Here is a 16,060-nt window from a genome sequence, read left to right as displayed (position 1 = left end):
TCCCGCGCATGTCTTCAAAACAAGAGCAAGATGGCGGAGGAAAGTAAAATTGACGGTTTGAAGGTATTTATAAACTCAACACCTTTAAAAACGTAGAAGGCTTTGCCCTTTTGCAATTATCAAGGTTCTGTTGTCTGAGAGTTGTTAAGAAGTGAAGATTGTTTCTCAATGTCAGGGAAACTTCAGGAAATTCGTGCTATTACAGTAGTTGTTTTGCTTAGCTGATCAGGGCCTGGTTGTTCAAAAGCCGATTAATTAATACTAACCTAGGATTAAAAGTTGGTCAAGGTTTCGATTTCTTTTGTTTTAAAGTTTTTTGTGGTTTACATTTTGTGGAGTTTGAGATAAGTCGACCGAAAAACTGAAGGACAAAAAAAATAAACAGAAAACTTCACTGAAAAATAAACAAACTGAAATCAAAGTTCACAGTTATTAAATCCTGGATTAACTTAATCGTGTTTTGAACAACCTGGCCCTGAGGGTGAGTTTAAGTGACCCTGTACTGTTCGGCGGAATGACAGAATGGCACTACAGTCAACTCTCTCTAAGACGGACACCTTCAGGACCGGCCGCAACTGTCCGTCTTAGAGAGGTGTTCGTCTTGTAGAGAGTCGAGGTAACGTGACACCAGTAATTCTGAGATAATAAAGCTAAACCTTTGCACAATGCAACAAACCTTTACTAACTGCAACAAGACTAAAATAATAAAAGGTCGTATTTGCTTGTTAAAGCAAAAATTGAGAGCTACAAACTGTAATACTGTAAGTAGAAAACGACCTCTTTAGTGTCCATACACGTAAGCAGAGAAGTAATCCGTTAAAACGTCATTGTTTCTGGTTAGTAAGCTTGGTATACACGTATCCTTAGGGTGCTGACTAACTTTGCTTTAGGTCGGTACGACGTTTGGAAGTATTTTCAATAGTAGAGCATGATAAAAAACACTTCTCAAGTGTCCGTTAATGATTTCAAAGTGTCCGTTGTCCGTCTTAGAGAGGTGTCCGTCTTATATATGAGGAGTTTGGTTACAGTAAAATAACTGAAAAACGGCAGGGACCATCACCAGGTGTCCGTCGTATGGAGGTGTCCGTCTTGTAGAGGTGTCCGTTAAGAGAGAGTTGACTGTTTGATTGTGGTTGGCTTTTGTTTTGTTCTGCTTATTTTGGTTGTTTGGCAGTTTCGTTTCAGCCATTTTGGTGGTTTCATTGTCTTGGGTTTATTTAAGTTCATGCCAGCAAATTCAGTCCATTAGGACTGTCTGAGAAGATCTAAGGAATGTATAGTAGTGACTTTTATTCTGTGTTTTGCTGTTGTAGCACAAGGAGGTGGCTCGTATATTTAATATCTTGCCTGAAAGACAAGCAAAGGTGAATTACTTGCTTGCAACACAAGAAAAGGCAGAAGCTGCAAAGGTAATGTTGATCTATGGTTCTATAGACTGCCTGGCAGACGTTGAAAGGGGAGGGGGTGAAGGGAGGAAATCAAAGTGGTAATTGTTTATTACTGAAATAAATAACTAACGAAATGTAAGACGGCTTCTCTCCCTCGATTTATAGCTCCCTTGATTACTGATGCAGGGCTGCAAATAACAGTCAGTCATCGGACATTGGCCGACCAAAATTTGCTTATGTCCGACAAAATCCCAAGTGTGGTCGGACATGATGTCCGGACATATTTGTGATCGTAAATCATTTTACAGAAACAAAAAATGAAAAATTCATTTTTTTTCTGTGATTCCGACCAAAATTTTGTTTTGTTCGATTAAGATGGTGTCTTAGAAAGACATATGCCCTTTCAAGTGAAAAGAAATATTTGCAGCCTGCTGCTGGACAATACATACAAGCGCTATGCATTGGTCAGCGGATGAACAGAAGTCTAACATGATCTGAACAATGGAAGGATAGAAGGAGTGAATTTGGTCCTTGTTGCCGAGAAACTCACAAAATCCATGTTCAGAGTAAAAAGGAAGAGGAGACTCGTGTTTTTTTCCTTCCCTCCCCCTCTCCTTTTTACGCATGCCACACAGGCTAATGGTTGTTGTTTACCTAACTCATGGTACAAGGAAAAGGAATTTTCTTGGTTGCTCCTCTACTTTTTGGAGCCATTTTGTACTACAGTGTACATAGCTTGAAGGTATTTTTTATTAGCAGTACATGAAGAGTGTATTACTTCATTTTCCAGCTAAAATGTCCAAAAATGTTGTCAATGCATTCTGTAAGTATTTGTTGAAACTGATTCCATTGGCCCATTGTTATTGGACAGGATTTTCTTTGTATGTCTTAGTTCTGTAGATAATGGGTGCCTGGGACAATTTATTTATAGAGGCTTTGGCATTTACCGAAACAATTGACCAATTTCTTTTTTTGTTTCCCAAAAATTTTAATAGGAAGAAAAGTCCAAGAAAGAAGATACTATCTATTGTGTCTGTCGTACCTCTGACACCAGCCGATTTATGATGTAAGTGTCTACAACATGTGTGCATGATCAGCATGTCACACACCCTTTGTAAAAAGGCGACTTGTGGTAGCTTATAGCATATTTATACTTTGGCTCTGCACATAATTTTTCCCTGAGGATGGTTTTTGTAATAAAACCAAAATATTGGCAAAACCATTTCCAGTGTCTTTGATATTCTGTTAAATGTTGTTCGGGAGGAAAAATAGGTCTGTAGATGTTTTTTTTTTTTAATATGATCGATACAAAAATCACAGATGCATGTACATGAACTCCCAGGGGGGTACTCTGGCTTGTAAATGATGGGAACGATCGAATGGAGGTAAAACTCAGGACCCAAAAAAATCCCTAAGTCTTCCGACATTACCCAAAAAAATCCCTGGACCAAAAATAACCCCCCAAAAAATCCCTTGTCAAATTACCCCTAAATTGCCAGGAGGGGCAATAATATAACACAAAGAAAACCATAAAAAAACTGAACGCTCGTGTTTGTTTATTCATCATTGATACCATAAATACGCCAAGGCCGCGCCAAGGCACTTTACTTCGTTTTTAATACCCCAAAAAATCCCCTATTTAAATCAAGTCACCCAAAAAAATACTTGCCAAATTTTCCAACCCAAAAAAATCCCGGAATCGAAAATTTCAAACCCAAAAAAAATCCTTCGATCGTCCCCGTCATTAAAAAGCCGGAGTACCCCCCTCGGCATAAACTCTGCATCTAGACTGAAAATTATATCATTATTATCAATTTAATTCCTTTATGTTTCTTGTATAAAGCTGCTGTGACAAGTGTGACGAGTGGTTCCATGGGGAATGTATTGGCATTACAAAGCTGGAGGCAAAGGAAATCAAGCAGTACTATTGCAGACCATGTTTAGGTAAGCTACTATGCCCCAAGAGCCACATATTAAAAATTCTCCCGGCTGATCTTCATACATTTTCTTAAAGTATTAGTTGGGAAAATTTGTTAAGAGATCAAAGAAATTCCCTTTTGGTGATTTTATTAAATAATTATTTATTCCCTAATAATTTTACAAAGACTTTCTGTGTCTTTCGGCAACAGAATTCATTATAGTCATCTTAGTTTTATTGAATTTGAACATTTTTTTTAAACACTCTATCAACTTGGGGGGTTGGTGCACTTTAAACAGTAGGTACTCTGAAAGTTTGTTGACAATAATCACGATGAACATTATGCTTTAACATATACAAACTATGGTGTATAGTACCTTTTTTAAGCTTGAAGCAGAGCACGAGAATAAGACCCATAACTCGGAGTCAGCCCGCCACCTCGCAAAAAATCCAGATCACCTATACAATGGAACATCGTGTTCACGGAAAAAAACAACTTTTCGATGCAAAATAATAGAAGGCTTGTTGATTGCTTGCGAGAAACCAACTTTGAATAAACAGGTGCACTGTTTTATCGCCAAACTGTTCCCGTCGGGAATTATATAGCAACGCAAAACCAAGTTGAATGTAAATGTTCATTTACACTGATGATGACCTTAGAGTCGAAAATGTTTTGTTTTTAAGAACTTTAATAACTTTTTATCCCTTTTTAGCCTTTTTTAAACTAGAACTGAAAGAGTTTATAAGAAAATTTATGTTGTACCCGATTTGAATTTTATTGCAGAAATCAATCCAGATCTTTGTATAAAGTACAGGATCAAGAAACCCAAGCCTGAGAAAAGAGACAAAGTACCATCAGAAAAAAAAGAAAAACAGGAATCAAGTAAAGATGATGTTAGTCAAAAATTTTGTTAAAATGAAATCAAATTAATAAATTTTAATTGCAGTGTATTCATTCAGTGATTATACATGGTTGCCACAGGTCAGGAAATTAAATGGTCAGCGAAAAATAAAATTCATAGAGGTCAGGTAAAAGTCAGGGAATTTTATTATTTGAGTCAGGAAAAAATGACATTTTGAAGAAAAGTCGGGGGAAACTAAAATTGTATAGTATGCCTCTGATTTAATACCAATGATGGTTGAAAGATCATCGAAACATTTCAGGTCAATGTGATCTCAGTGATGGTTTTCTTTTGGAAACAGAGGCTGGAGGTTGCTACCATTTCTGACATTATGTATTTGGTCTGTTAAATTTAATTTTCATCAGGGAAAAGTCAGGGAATGATTTGAAAACTGATGTCTTTGGCAACAATGTCACAGGACTGGTCTGAATTTGCAAAAAGTGAAAATTACTGAGCAGAAATGTGCTGACATTGGTGATATCGAAATGGTTGACAGAATTAACTTCAAACTGGTGCAAAAATTGGTTTCAATAATAAACAGAATAATAGTGTTTTTAAGATTTTAATTTTCTAAGGTAATAATTATTTGAATTGGTGTGACTGCAAAATTGATAGCATTATTTTGCACACTTAATTAACTACAATGTAAAAGCATGCAAGTTGTGTAGCTTCTGAACAAGGTCTTAATATATAAACTCCCTTTTAATACTGACAACCTCGAGCTCCTACTATGTTTTTCATTAAGATAATTATTACTTAACTATGATATAATTATAACGTGAGTTTTTGTTTATTTGGAAAGTAGAAACTTGTCAAATGAATGGTGATTGATTTCTTTTATTTTACTACAGAGTGAAGAGGCAGAGCGGAAGAGGTCAAAAAGAACTTGTGGAGAATGTGTTGCGTGTGTCAAGACCGAAGACTGTGGCCAGTGTGACTTTTGCAAGGTTCAGTTCTAATGTTACAATTGCTGGTAGTAATTTTTTTAGCCTAAATTTCAAAGCAGACACTTGTAACTCTGTATGTGTAACTTAAGAGCTTTCTTAGATTTGAACCAAACAATTCTGTATTGTTTGACACAGCTCTCCAGAGATTCCTTGGGGCCTGTGATTTGGTTAAATGTGATTCATGACCGTGATGGTCTGTGGGTTGGTGTAGGTTTGCCTGAGAAGTACAAATCTTGGATACAACTATTTATTGACTGACTGACTGACTGACTGACTGACTGACTGACTGACTGACTGACTGACTGACTGACTGACTGACTGACTGACTGACTGACTGACTGACTGACTGACTGGCTGGCTGGCTGGCAGGCAGGCAGGCTGGCTGGCTGGCTGGCTGGCTGAGTGACTGACTGACTGACTGACTGACTGACTGACTGAATGAATGACTGACTAACTGACTGACTGACTTTGACTTATTGAAGACATTTTTCTATGCTCTTTCAGGACATGAAGAAGTTTGGTGGCCCCAACAAGATGAGACAGAAATGTCGCTTACGACAGTGCCTGCTGAAGTCCAGAGTAAGAACTTTCCTTAGTATTGGTCCAATGTAAATCATTCATGTTGTTATGTAGTTACTTTGCTGTGTGTTATTTAAAAATGTTGAATTTTGGGATTGCCATTGATAATGGAAACTATAAGCAAACAAAAAACTAAAAAAATGTTGTCAACAGTGTCATTTTGTGTAATTAACACAAAAGTTTTGGGCATAGCCCTTCATCAGTGTGAAAACCGTTTTCCAATGTGTGTACACGATCGCATGTTAGATTTAAAAGTCCCAAGAGCGTGCGGAAACGTGAGCGCGCGCGCCCAGTTTAAATGAAATTAAAAGCATTGTTCAAGCCCAGCGGTTGCATTGAACCGAGCTTAAAAATGCTTTCCATTTTAATTTGCTTCCGTCGCGCTCCGGAACCAGAACACATTCTTAGTCCTCTAACTTCAATGTCTGATAGAGTGTGGCCGGGGGAGTTGAAATGTTCCGCTACAGGCAAACCGGGTGTGTTCTTTTCAACGCTTCGTAGGTGTTCTCCGAAACGCTCGCGGAGAGAACGTCCAGTTTCCCCAATGTAAAGCCTTGAACATCAACGGCATGAGATGCAGTAGACAATGTTCTCCGATTTGCAGTTGAAGTGCTCGCGGATGGTAGTTGAGCATTTCGGTCCAGGTACAGGTACATCGGATGTGGTGTACTGGCATGTGCGGCAGTACAGGATAATGAAACCCCACCTTAAAAGACATTTTATTGTATACAGTATGGGTCTACATGGCATTGCACAGAATTTCAACTATTTTTTGTTATTGACACAAAGTGTGTCTGTCATGTCTAGATGTTTAAGGTGGCCCGCGGGTATTTATGAGGCTGACAGTTCCCGCTTTTAAGCGCGTTTTAAAATGGGAAAACGTGAAGCGATTGCTTAGATTTTTAAGAATCTGAAAAAATAATGCTTAAATTATATAAAATGATAAATTTTATGGCGATCAAACGCGATTTGTTAAAGTTATGAGCGATTTTTGGAAGCCTTCGTTTTTAATAAAATGCGATTATTTTGAAAATGCCACGGTGAATTTTTCTGTAATTACCCCAAAACGCTGCCAAACAGTTGAAGTTTACTCACAACAACTTACAGGAAAATCCACTCCGTAGATTTCCTGAACGAGCAACATCTTTATTTTGCCTTTAAAAACTGTTGTGTTATGCGTCTGACTTGACCGTCGCATAAATTTGATACCTATACTAACCCAGTACCAGCCAGTTTTGAGTCTGATGTCACCTTAATCTTGTGTGTAAAAGTTAAAAAGATCGTGTATATATGTTGTGGTTTAATTTTATATTTGGTTTAAAATTTTTCAAACTAGTTTGATTTTTATTTTTTATTGTCTCATATTCATTATCATAATCTGAAACAAAGGGAAATAAAAATCAAACTGGTTTGAAAAATTTTAAACCAGAGATAAAATTAAACCACAACATATACATCAAATGTTAGCAGTCAATAAAGATGGATGGTTTTCAGTCGAATTTTTGAAAATATCAAACAAATGACGTTATTTAGAATTGCGGAAAATTTGTCGATTTGTTTTTCATTTTTTTAAAGCTGCAGCTAGAACAGGATATTGCAAAGATTTGTGCCGAGTTTCAGCGTGTTCCTATCATACGGTTTGAAGAATTTCAGTCGCAAAGTTGGGTACATTTGCTTTCCAAGTTCTAATCGCTTTGTAAACCTCGCATTTCGAATGAAATTATTCTGTTGTTGTTTGAAGAGAGGTGTTACTTCCAAATTCCGCACGATCTTCTACAGTCAGGAAATACATGTGCAGGAACGGTATTTGTCATTTTAGTAGTAACTATTTCAGGCTGTGTTATTTCCAAGTGGCAGAAGATCGTGCGGAATTTGAAAGCAACGCCTCTCTTCGAAAACAACAGTATAATTTCATTTGAAATGCGGGATTTACAAAGCGACCAAATCTTGGAAAGTAAATGTACCTGACTTTCCGACCGAAATTCTTCAAACCGTATGATAGGAACACGCTGAAACTCGGCACAAATCTTTGCAATATCCTGTTCTAGCTGCAGCTTTAAAAAAATGAAAAACAAATCGACAAATTTTCCGCAATTCTAAATAACGTCATTTGTTTGATATTTTCAAAAATTCGACTGAAAACCATCCATCTTTATTGACTGCTAACATTTGATGTATATACACGATCTTTTTAACTTTTACACACCAGATTAAGGTGACATCAGACTTAAAACTGGCTGGTACTGGGTTAGTATAAGTATCAAATTTATGCGACGGTCAAGTCAGACGCATAACACAACAGTTTTTAAAGGCAAAATAAAGATGTCGCTCGTTCAGGAAATCTACGGAGTGGATTTTCCTGTAAGTTGTTGTGAGTAAACTTCAACTGTTTGGCAGCGTTTTGGGGTAATTACAGAAAAATTCACCGTGGCATTTTCAAAATAATCGCATTTTATAAAAAACGAAAGCTTCCAAAAATCGCTCATTACTTTAACAAATCGCGTTTGATCGCCATAAAATTTATCATTTTATATAATTTAAGCATTATTTTTTCAAATTCTCAAAAATCTAAGCAATCGCTTCACGTTTTCCCGTTTTAAAACGCGCTTAAAAAATGGAACTGTCAGCCTCATAAATACCTGCGGGCCACCTTAAGTGTATTTGCACTGTTCTAATTTAGTGGCTACTTGTTAGGTTTTGTTAAGAGGTGGCTCTACATACAGGGATATGCTGAAGGGAGAAGAGGCTAGAAGAGAAGATTTTGATATAGATATTGAGGTACAAATTATTATAAATTAAACAGGAATGGCGGTTAATGTAAAATGATCTCATCATGTAATTTGATGTCATTCAGCCACAGTTTAATAACCAACTTGCTAATGCTAGTGATGCAGTAACCCTTGAAGACCCAAGAGTGACTGGTCAACATCAAATTTCTCCTCACAAGATCAATATTAAAACAATAGAGTTAATGTTTGCGGGCGTAAATATGTTTTTGGCGCGACTCAGGCTCAATAAAATTCATCTGAGCAAGTTTCGCTCGTCGAAGACAAACTTACATTCACTTCGCCGCCTGGATTTTTCTTTGAGTTTCTGTAATTCCTCTTCATCTAGCTGAGAAGACTGAGAATTTGCTTTCCCGTACAGCCCTTGAAACATTTTGTCGTTATAAAGCTCAAAAACAGTTTTGAAACGTCTTGACTCAAATTAAACGAAGCTTGAAATTGTACCAGCTTGCCGCCCGCCATCAAGAAAACGGCGCAAACAGTTGAATGGTTTTCAGTTCTGATTGGCTGGCTTCGTTTTGTCTTGTTTCTGAGCGCAGCGAGCTAAAATGTGTTTTAGCTCGCTAAATTCTCCATTTTAGCCCGCAAAATACGCCACAATGCCCAATGAAATGATTATAATAAAATATACATTTTGAAGTACATGTTACAAAAACATGTTAGATCATAGACCTTGATAATTTGTTCCTTTTTTGCATCAGAGTGTAACTCCACGTAAACAACGCAAAGCAGTCAAAATGAAGCATGCAAAGTCATCTGAAAGTAGAAAGGTTGGTGGATTTAAAGGTTGATTTACACGCTATGATTTGTTAGCCCCATTTTTCAGCCATGAAGAAATGTGAAATGAATCTGCCAGTAATGTAAGGGGCAAGCATGGCACATTGTATTTTGTTTAGTCAAAAATTAATTTTAAAAAAACTTAAAACAAAATTGTAGGTAATGGCTTAGTTAGTTTGGTTTTCAGTTATAGTACAGCAGGTAAAATTGAAACAAAACAAATTATTTGTTTTGTGTCAATTATTATTATAATTAGTTTTGTTCGCAGGTTACGTTTCCGCTAATAAAATCACGACCAACATACAAAAATGTGTGAAGCAGTCACATTGCTTTTTAGAGTTGGTCAGTTTTTGCACAGAGAAGTCACATGCCCAGCGGATCACCATTCACTTGTACTGATTCAGTTTGCCTCAAATTTATAGTGAAAGTGAATCGTGCCATCTTCTTTCTATGATTAGAAATGATATTTTATCATTCATCTCTTTAAACAGGAAAAGCTAAGGCAATCCAGTGACAGACCACGTCGACGAAAGAGGATAATGTCTAATGAGGAAAAGAGCAGAATGTCCACTGAATATGCTGATGAGAGGGAAAAGGATGAAGTTCCACATCAGTGTTATGGCCCTGGTTGCACTAATGCAGCTCGCTCTGGTTCAAAATATTGCAGTGATGAATGTGGCATTCAGCTAGCTGTCAGGTATAGTCATCAAAAAGCATTACTAACATTGATAAGCCATAAATTTGAATATTCACACATTAGGGTTTCATCTGCAGACTTAATAGTTAGAACCACCTTGTACAGCATAATAAACAGTACGACATGAAAACAGTGCTCAACAGCTTTCATTGGAATGTTCATACATTAGTGTTTCATCCACAGACTTAAAAGATAGACCACCGTGTACAGCATAATAAACTGAGTACCACATGAAAGTACCACTCAATAGCTTTAATTTGAATGGTCACACACTAGGGTTTCATCCAGACTTAATAGTTAGAAACACCTTGTGCAGCATAATTAACAGTACTTACTGCATGGAAGGACTGCTCAAAAGCATTTATGAATAGAATGGTTACATATGTACTTGAGTTTTATCATAGACTCAAAGGTACTAACCATCCTGTACAGCATTAAAAAACAGCACCAAATGAAACTTACAGCTTGGATACATGTATGTTTTTTATTTTAAAACCAAGTTTGTTTTTTGTATGCATGTAGACGTATTCAAGAGATTTTGCCACAGCGAATGACACAGTGGAAAAAATCTTCAAGTGTTGCTGATCAGAAGGCTGAAGAGCTTTTAACTCAATTATCAAATAAGAAACAGGTATCTGCAATGAACAGACAAATCTAGTCCTCCTTTTTTAAGCATAGTAGTCCTTGAGCAGGCTCATGTTTGGGAAATATATGGGCGACAAAGCCATGAAACATGAGCACACCTCCCCGCCATATTGCATCGCTTGCAGAATTGCTTTTCGCATGTGCGCATGTGGCTGATACTTCTGGCCCCGATTGTTCAAAGGGTGGATAACACTATGGATAAATCGCTATCCAGTGGATAAGTGTTGACAAAACAAACTACGCTATCCACTGGATAGTAATTTATCCGATGAATAGCATTATCCATGCTTTGAACAACCAGGGCCAGGTCAATATGAGCTATGAGATTTACAAAGTTACTTGTCTAGTTAAGTGGCTATTGATTAAGCCTTCGAGATTTTTCTTTTCATCCCTGTCCTCCACACCAGACTCTTCACAGCCCTTTATTATCTAGTGTTTTTTTTTTTTTGATTGTTGAACACAGCAAAAGAATTGCAAGATAACTGAACACCAGCAAAAAGAAAGGGAGGTTCAAAAAGTGGGATTTTCACTTGCCTCCCCTGTCCCACCTCCTCATTCTTTGAGCTTGTGCCCACTTCGCCCACTATTTCTTTTGCGTTCTTCTGTGTTACAAATAGGTCTATGCTGTGAACATTTCATTTCTCAATACTGATCACCATTTTCTCCATACATTATCAACACATGATGAGAATAAAGAAAATCATCAACTTAAGATATTGTCTTCAAATATTACTACAACTTAAGTTAGGAGAAACAAATGGCATCACCAAAGACAATCACTATTTTGAAATGCTTGTGATTTTTTTTAGGAAGCTCAGGAGAAGCTGTTAGAGCTTGACCGACAGAGTAACAAACTTGATGCTTTTATAGAGAAGTCCAAAAATGCAACTGTTGAAGAGTCAGAGGTAATCTTTTAATTATGTTACAAAATTTAAGTCATTTATTACAAGTAATAAACTTGCCTTAAAGTCAAAAAAAGGCTTTATCTGATAGTTTTCTAATGGCCTGGGTTACATTAAGGTCATTTTTTTATTGAACAAACCTACTTTGAAATCAATCAAAAATTTCAAATGATCGTTAACCCCAACAAATGTGTTTTTATGTACAATGTGAGGGGGGCCAGTGCGATGATGAACCGATAGTCACTGCTGAACATCAGATATTAAAGAGAAAAGAAGTAGAAACCCAGATATTTTAAACCCAAATATGCACCTGACAATCCCCACCCCCACCCCCCCTCCTCCTGAAACAGATAAAGGGACACTTAGCAAATAGAAGCCAAGGGCTTATACGGTATTGTGTTTGGCAGGTTGTTGATCATTTGGTTTTTGTCCTCTGTTAGACACAAGAAACTGAGGACGAAACAGACCTTCAGATCCATTGCATCACATGTGGTCTTCCATTAGCACCTAAAGTTGCTTTGAGACACATGGAGAAGTGTTACATGAAGGTTCGTACAAGCTTGATCTGTTTTGAAAAGGGTAACTAGCAGGACAGAGTTGTCAGAAAAGAAGACTAAAAAAAATTGTAGCATTTAATTCCTTTGTCCAAAAAGGGCTATTGTTTGACAATCTGTGTTAAACTTGGTTTTGGTAACAATGTAATACTGTCTGCTGGAACTTATGCCGGTTGCTGTTATAAAGCAACGTGGAGTATTGCTTGTCCTCCCTGAATGGGTTACTAGTCCATCATAGGTGTCCCCTAGCATTTTGTTTTCACCATTATTCATTTTATACCCATGGATAAAGAGTGTATCGAATTTATGATTTCGAGAGAGATTTCGAGTTCGAGTTAGACATCCCAGTTGGTCACGTATAGTGTCGCCCTTATCACCAAATGAAAGCTAACCGTAAACAAATAGGAGTGGAACTAACCGCAAGCAAATCAGAGTGGAGCTAACCGCAAGCAACTCGAACTCGATATTTTAACTCGAACTCGGACTCAACTCGAAACTCGAACTCGAACTCGAACTCATGAAATGGACAGACCCATGGATAAACAGAGGCACGGAGAGGGTTACCCCCCAGCATTAAATTTGCCGGTACCCATTAATACACCTGGGTTGACTTGAGAGAGGCAATGCCCAAGAACATAACACAGTGACCCCAAGCCAGGTCTCGAACCCAGACCACTCAATGCTGGAGTCCATTGCACTAACCATTAGGCCACCACGCCTCCAACATTTAGAGTAATGTAAGCCTAACTTATTGACTGCTTTCCCTCTGCAGAATGAAAGTTTAACAACATTTGGCTCAATTTACAAAAGTGCTGGGTAAGTTTTCTTGCTTTCTTTTGGCGTGTCCTCCTCTTTCTTTTTACGTTCAATCGTAGTGTTTGGTATAGTGTAAACTACTTTTAGTACGCTTTGGTGACATATCAGGGGAGTTCTGTCTTGAAAGCCATGCTTGTATTGCCCTGGCAACACCAAGCGAACCTGATATACTGCCGATGCGTATGAAGAAGGTATGATTAAACATTAATTGTACCCAAATTCGTCTAGATATCTGTTTTACACACGATTTTAAATGGAATCTAACTACTATAAGATGAAATTGCAATTCACAGGCGCGTCGTTTTCTTTAGATATTACCCCATTTTCTCGTTAGTATGTTTTTGACTGTATTTATAGCCCCGAAAACTTCATCCCCTAATATTTCGAAAACGCTCTCATAGAATTTTTTGAAACTTTGCCAGCATCGAGGCAGCTATGTGTGGTACAAGCTCCTTTGAGCGATTGTCGAAAAAATCTCCTGGTGCCGAGCAATACTAGCGAAAGTAGAAAACGTAATGATGTCATTTCGTCGCTATTGCAACTCCGATGTCAATATAACACTGGTCATAAAAAAATTTCATCTTTATCTAATACAACTGTGGTGATCGTTTTTCGATAGCATTGTTAATGGCGACGTAGTTAATTCTCAAACTTGAGCGGTGTTACCCCTAAAAAATCCAGTTGAGCCACCTTAAGATACAGAGCAATAGCAACTGGAAGAACAATTCGTTTTTTTCACGATCTCAAAATACACCTTGTTTACCCCCCAAAATTTTCTTATTCATGTCGAAATGTTGGTCGGCAGTGAGTCTTAAATCACAATCATTTTACATTCACAGTAAAGGAATAAAAAATAAAAGATTAAAATATTGAATAATAAGTGGCATGCATATGAAAAAAATTAAAGGGTCGAAGAAGGGTATCTGAAATCTGAAATCTAATTTTGCGTAGAATAGAACTTTAAATAAAGTTCATGTTTTGTTATGCTAAGCTTGATATTTTATTTACTTCCATGTGCAACTGTGCCATTTTTCAGAAATCTGTTCTGCGATAACTACAACTCTCAGCAAAAGATTTACTGCAAGAGACTCAGAGTTTTGTGTCCTGAACACACCAAGGAGCCAAAGGTATAATAACCTTGTTGTTAATTTAGCTTAATGTGATTTGCAACCTCGATCCCAGGACTTATCCCGTAATCTTAATTGAAAAGACCCGAGAACGAGTTTAAACGGCATCAATATTGTAAAATCTTCACCGCTTAGTGCTTACAAAGGGGAGTTAGTAGGTTCGCGGGTCGACGAATTTGGGCTTTAAAAGGCGCACAGATTGCGGATTTTTGCGATACATTGAGTGGATTCGCGGATTTTGTAAATACAGTGGATGTCGGATAAGCTGCAAATTTGGGTCCGGATTCCGGACTCTTCATGTCAGTAAGCTCGCTGAGCGTGGATACTAAACGAAGTTCCAATCACTTTGGTCGGTCTTTGTCACGTTGGCAGAATTGTCGCAAAAACAAGCAATGAAACGAAACTTCTTAAAAGTTGGCATCAAAACAATATTTACTGTCCGTTGCAGTAAAACTAGATCACACTAAGTTTTCCGCAATGAATGCGGATTTGGATTTGAACAAAATAGTTGCGGATTGACGAATTTGGCCAAAAAGTAGCATAGATCGACGGATTTGCGTACCTTACACCATAAAGTTACTCTTTTCACAAGTTCTTTTGTGATGTCATGAAGATCTCTGCTTAACAACTTTTCGTACAACTTTTCTAAGAATGCAGTTTAGATTTATGCTTTTTGAACGTTCACGACTTTGAACGTTCATGACTGAAAAAGGTCATAATTTTGTCAAAACTAACAAAAAACATTTTCAAGGTCAAAAATTTTATCAAAACATTTTAAACGTTGTAACATTTGTTGTTATCTGTTTTTTTTTGTTTTGTTTTCAAGATTTCTGCCACTGACGTGTGTGGCTGTCCTCTTGTCACTAACGTCTTCGAGGAAAGTGGAGATTTCTGCCGAGCTTCGAAAAGAACATGTTTAAAACATTACTGCTGGGAAAAGCTTCGAAGAGCAGAGATTGACCTACAAAGAATTCAACAGGTGAGAAATAAACATCTCATTAACCAAGCGCGAAGGGCGTACTGGGGAAATATTTGCCCGAGGTCTTGACAGTGTGGGCCGAGCGCATCGAATATCGACCAAGCGCCCTCCTAGTTGGGGCTCTGGTGATATTTGATGGATAATCCCATACAGTAAATTGTCTACCTCGGTTATTGCATTTTTAGATTTCTGATTGGCTTACAAATTTCGGTTAACTACGAGTAACCGGATTCCTACTGGCCGTGAAACATTTCGTTTTTTTTTTTCTAAAAAACGCTGAATATACAGATCATTTGCCTTGCCCATCAAATTAAAACAAAATGTGACAACTAACTGCAGTTACTAATACACAAAGTTTGAAATGAGAAAGTCGTAATTTTGCTTTTGCCAACTAGCATTACAGACCATTGTCAAACAGAAACTCGTCACTTGATTGGCTCTGCATGTTAGCCAATGAGATTGCGAATTTTTCGCGTACTGTTAGCAGCAATTATCAAACTAAAGCACTCATCAATCCTTTTTGTATGTATTTCATTGTAGTGGCTCAAACTTGAAGAGGCGTATGAACAAGAAAGGTCATTGAGATACGCTGCAGCCCAACGGGGAGGAGTGTTAGGTCTTCTGCTGCACGAGACGATCTCGCACGAATAGCTTGTGTACCAGCCGTGCTATACGATATATATCTAGACTTTGTATCAATAAAATAACTTATTAACAAATACTTTGTTCAATTTTCAGTTTAGAATTTGCCCTTTATTTAACCATTTTTTTTTGTTCGTAGAAAACAACGAAAACAGTCTGTGTGTTGAGAGTCATTTTCGGCAAATCTTCGTTAAAACACTCGAAAATATTCCGATTTTATTATCCAAACACAACATGCACGAGCACTGACGAACACTCCGAAAAACAGTCACGCCGTCATAACGTAACGTGTTGCTTAGCAACATAGGAGATAAAAACCGCGGGCTCAGTTACAAGGCGAATCTTTGGCTCGGGTAGCAGCTCTCGCTCGCAAGGTCTGACTTTCCTTCAGAGAACAATAG

The 16,060-nt window shown here is 37.6% G+C and overlaps 1 protein-coding gene across 1 annotated transcript; it reads left to right on the top strand.

Annotated features, from left to right (window-relative positions):
* The first annotated feature begins 9 nt into the window (after window positions 1-9).
* Window positions 10-15,731, top strand: LOC144629309 (CXXC-type zinc finger protein 1-like). The gene is made up of 17 exons (XM_078487536.1): window positions 10-63; window positions 1,314-1,409; window positions 2,384-2,454; window positions 3,232-3,332; window positions 4,091-4,200; window positions 5,060-5,155; window positions 5,660-5,734; window positions 8,429-8,512; window positions 9,222-9,290; window positions 9,789-9,994; window positions 10,517-10,625; window positions 11,449-11,544; window positions 11,982-12,089; window positions 12,868-12,911; window positions 13,948-14,038; window positions 14,865-15,017; window positions 15,558-15,731. Exons 1-17 carry the CDS (start codon window positions 31-33, stop codon window positions 15,666-15,668), a joined length of 1,653 nt encoding a protein of 550 aa, XP_078343662.1. The 5' UTR covers window positions 10-30; the 3' UTR covers window positions 15,669-15,731.
* Window positions 15,732-16,060: the final 329 nt, after the last annotated feature.

Source organism: Oculina patagonica, chromosome 10 (assembly GCF_052425735.1).
Source record: "Oculina patagonica isolate OP01 chromosome 10, crgOcupat, whole genome shotgun sequence".
Lineage (NCBI taxonomy): Eukaryota > Metazoa > Cnidaria > Anthozoa > Scleractinia > Oculinidae > Oculina > Oculina patagonica.
The sequence above is the reverse complement of the archived record's forward strand: the minus strand, read 5'-3'. Positions and strand labels throughout refer to the sequence as shown.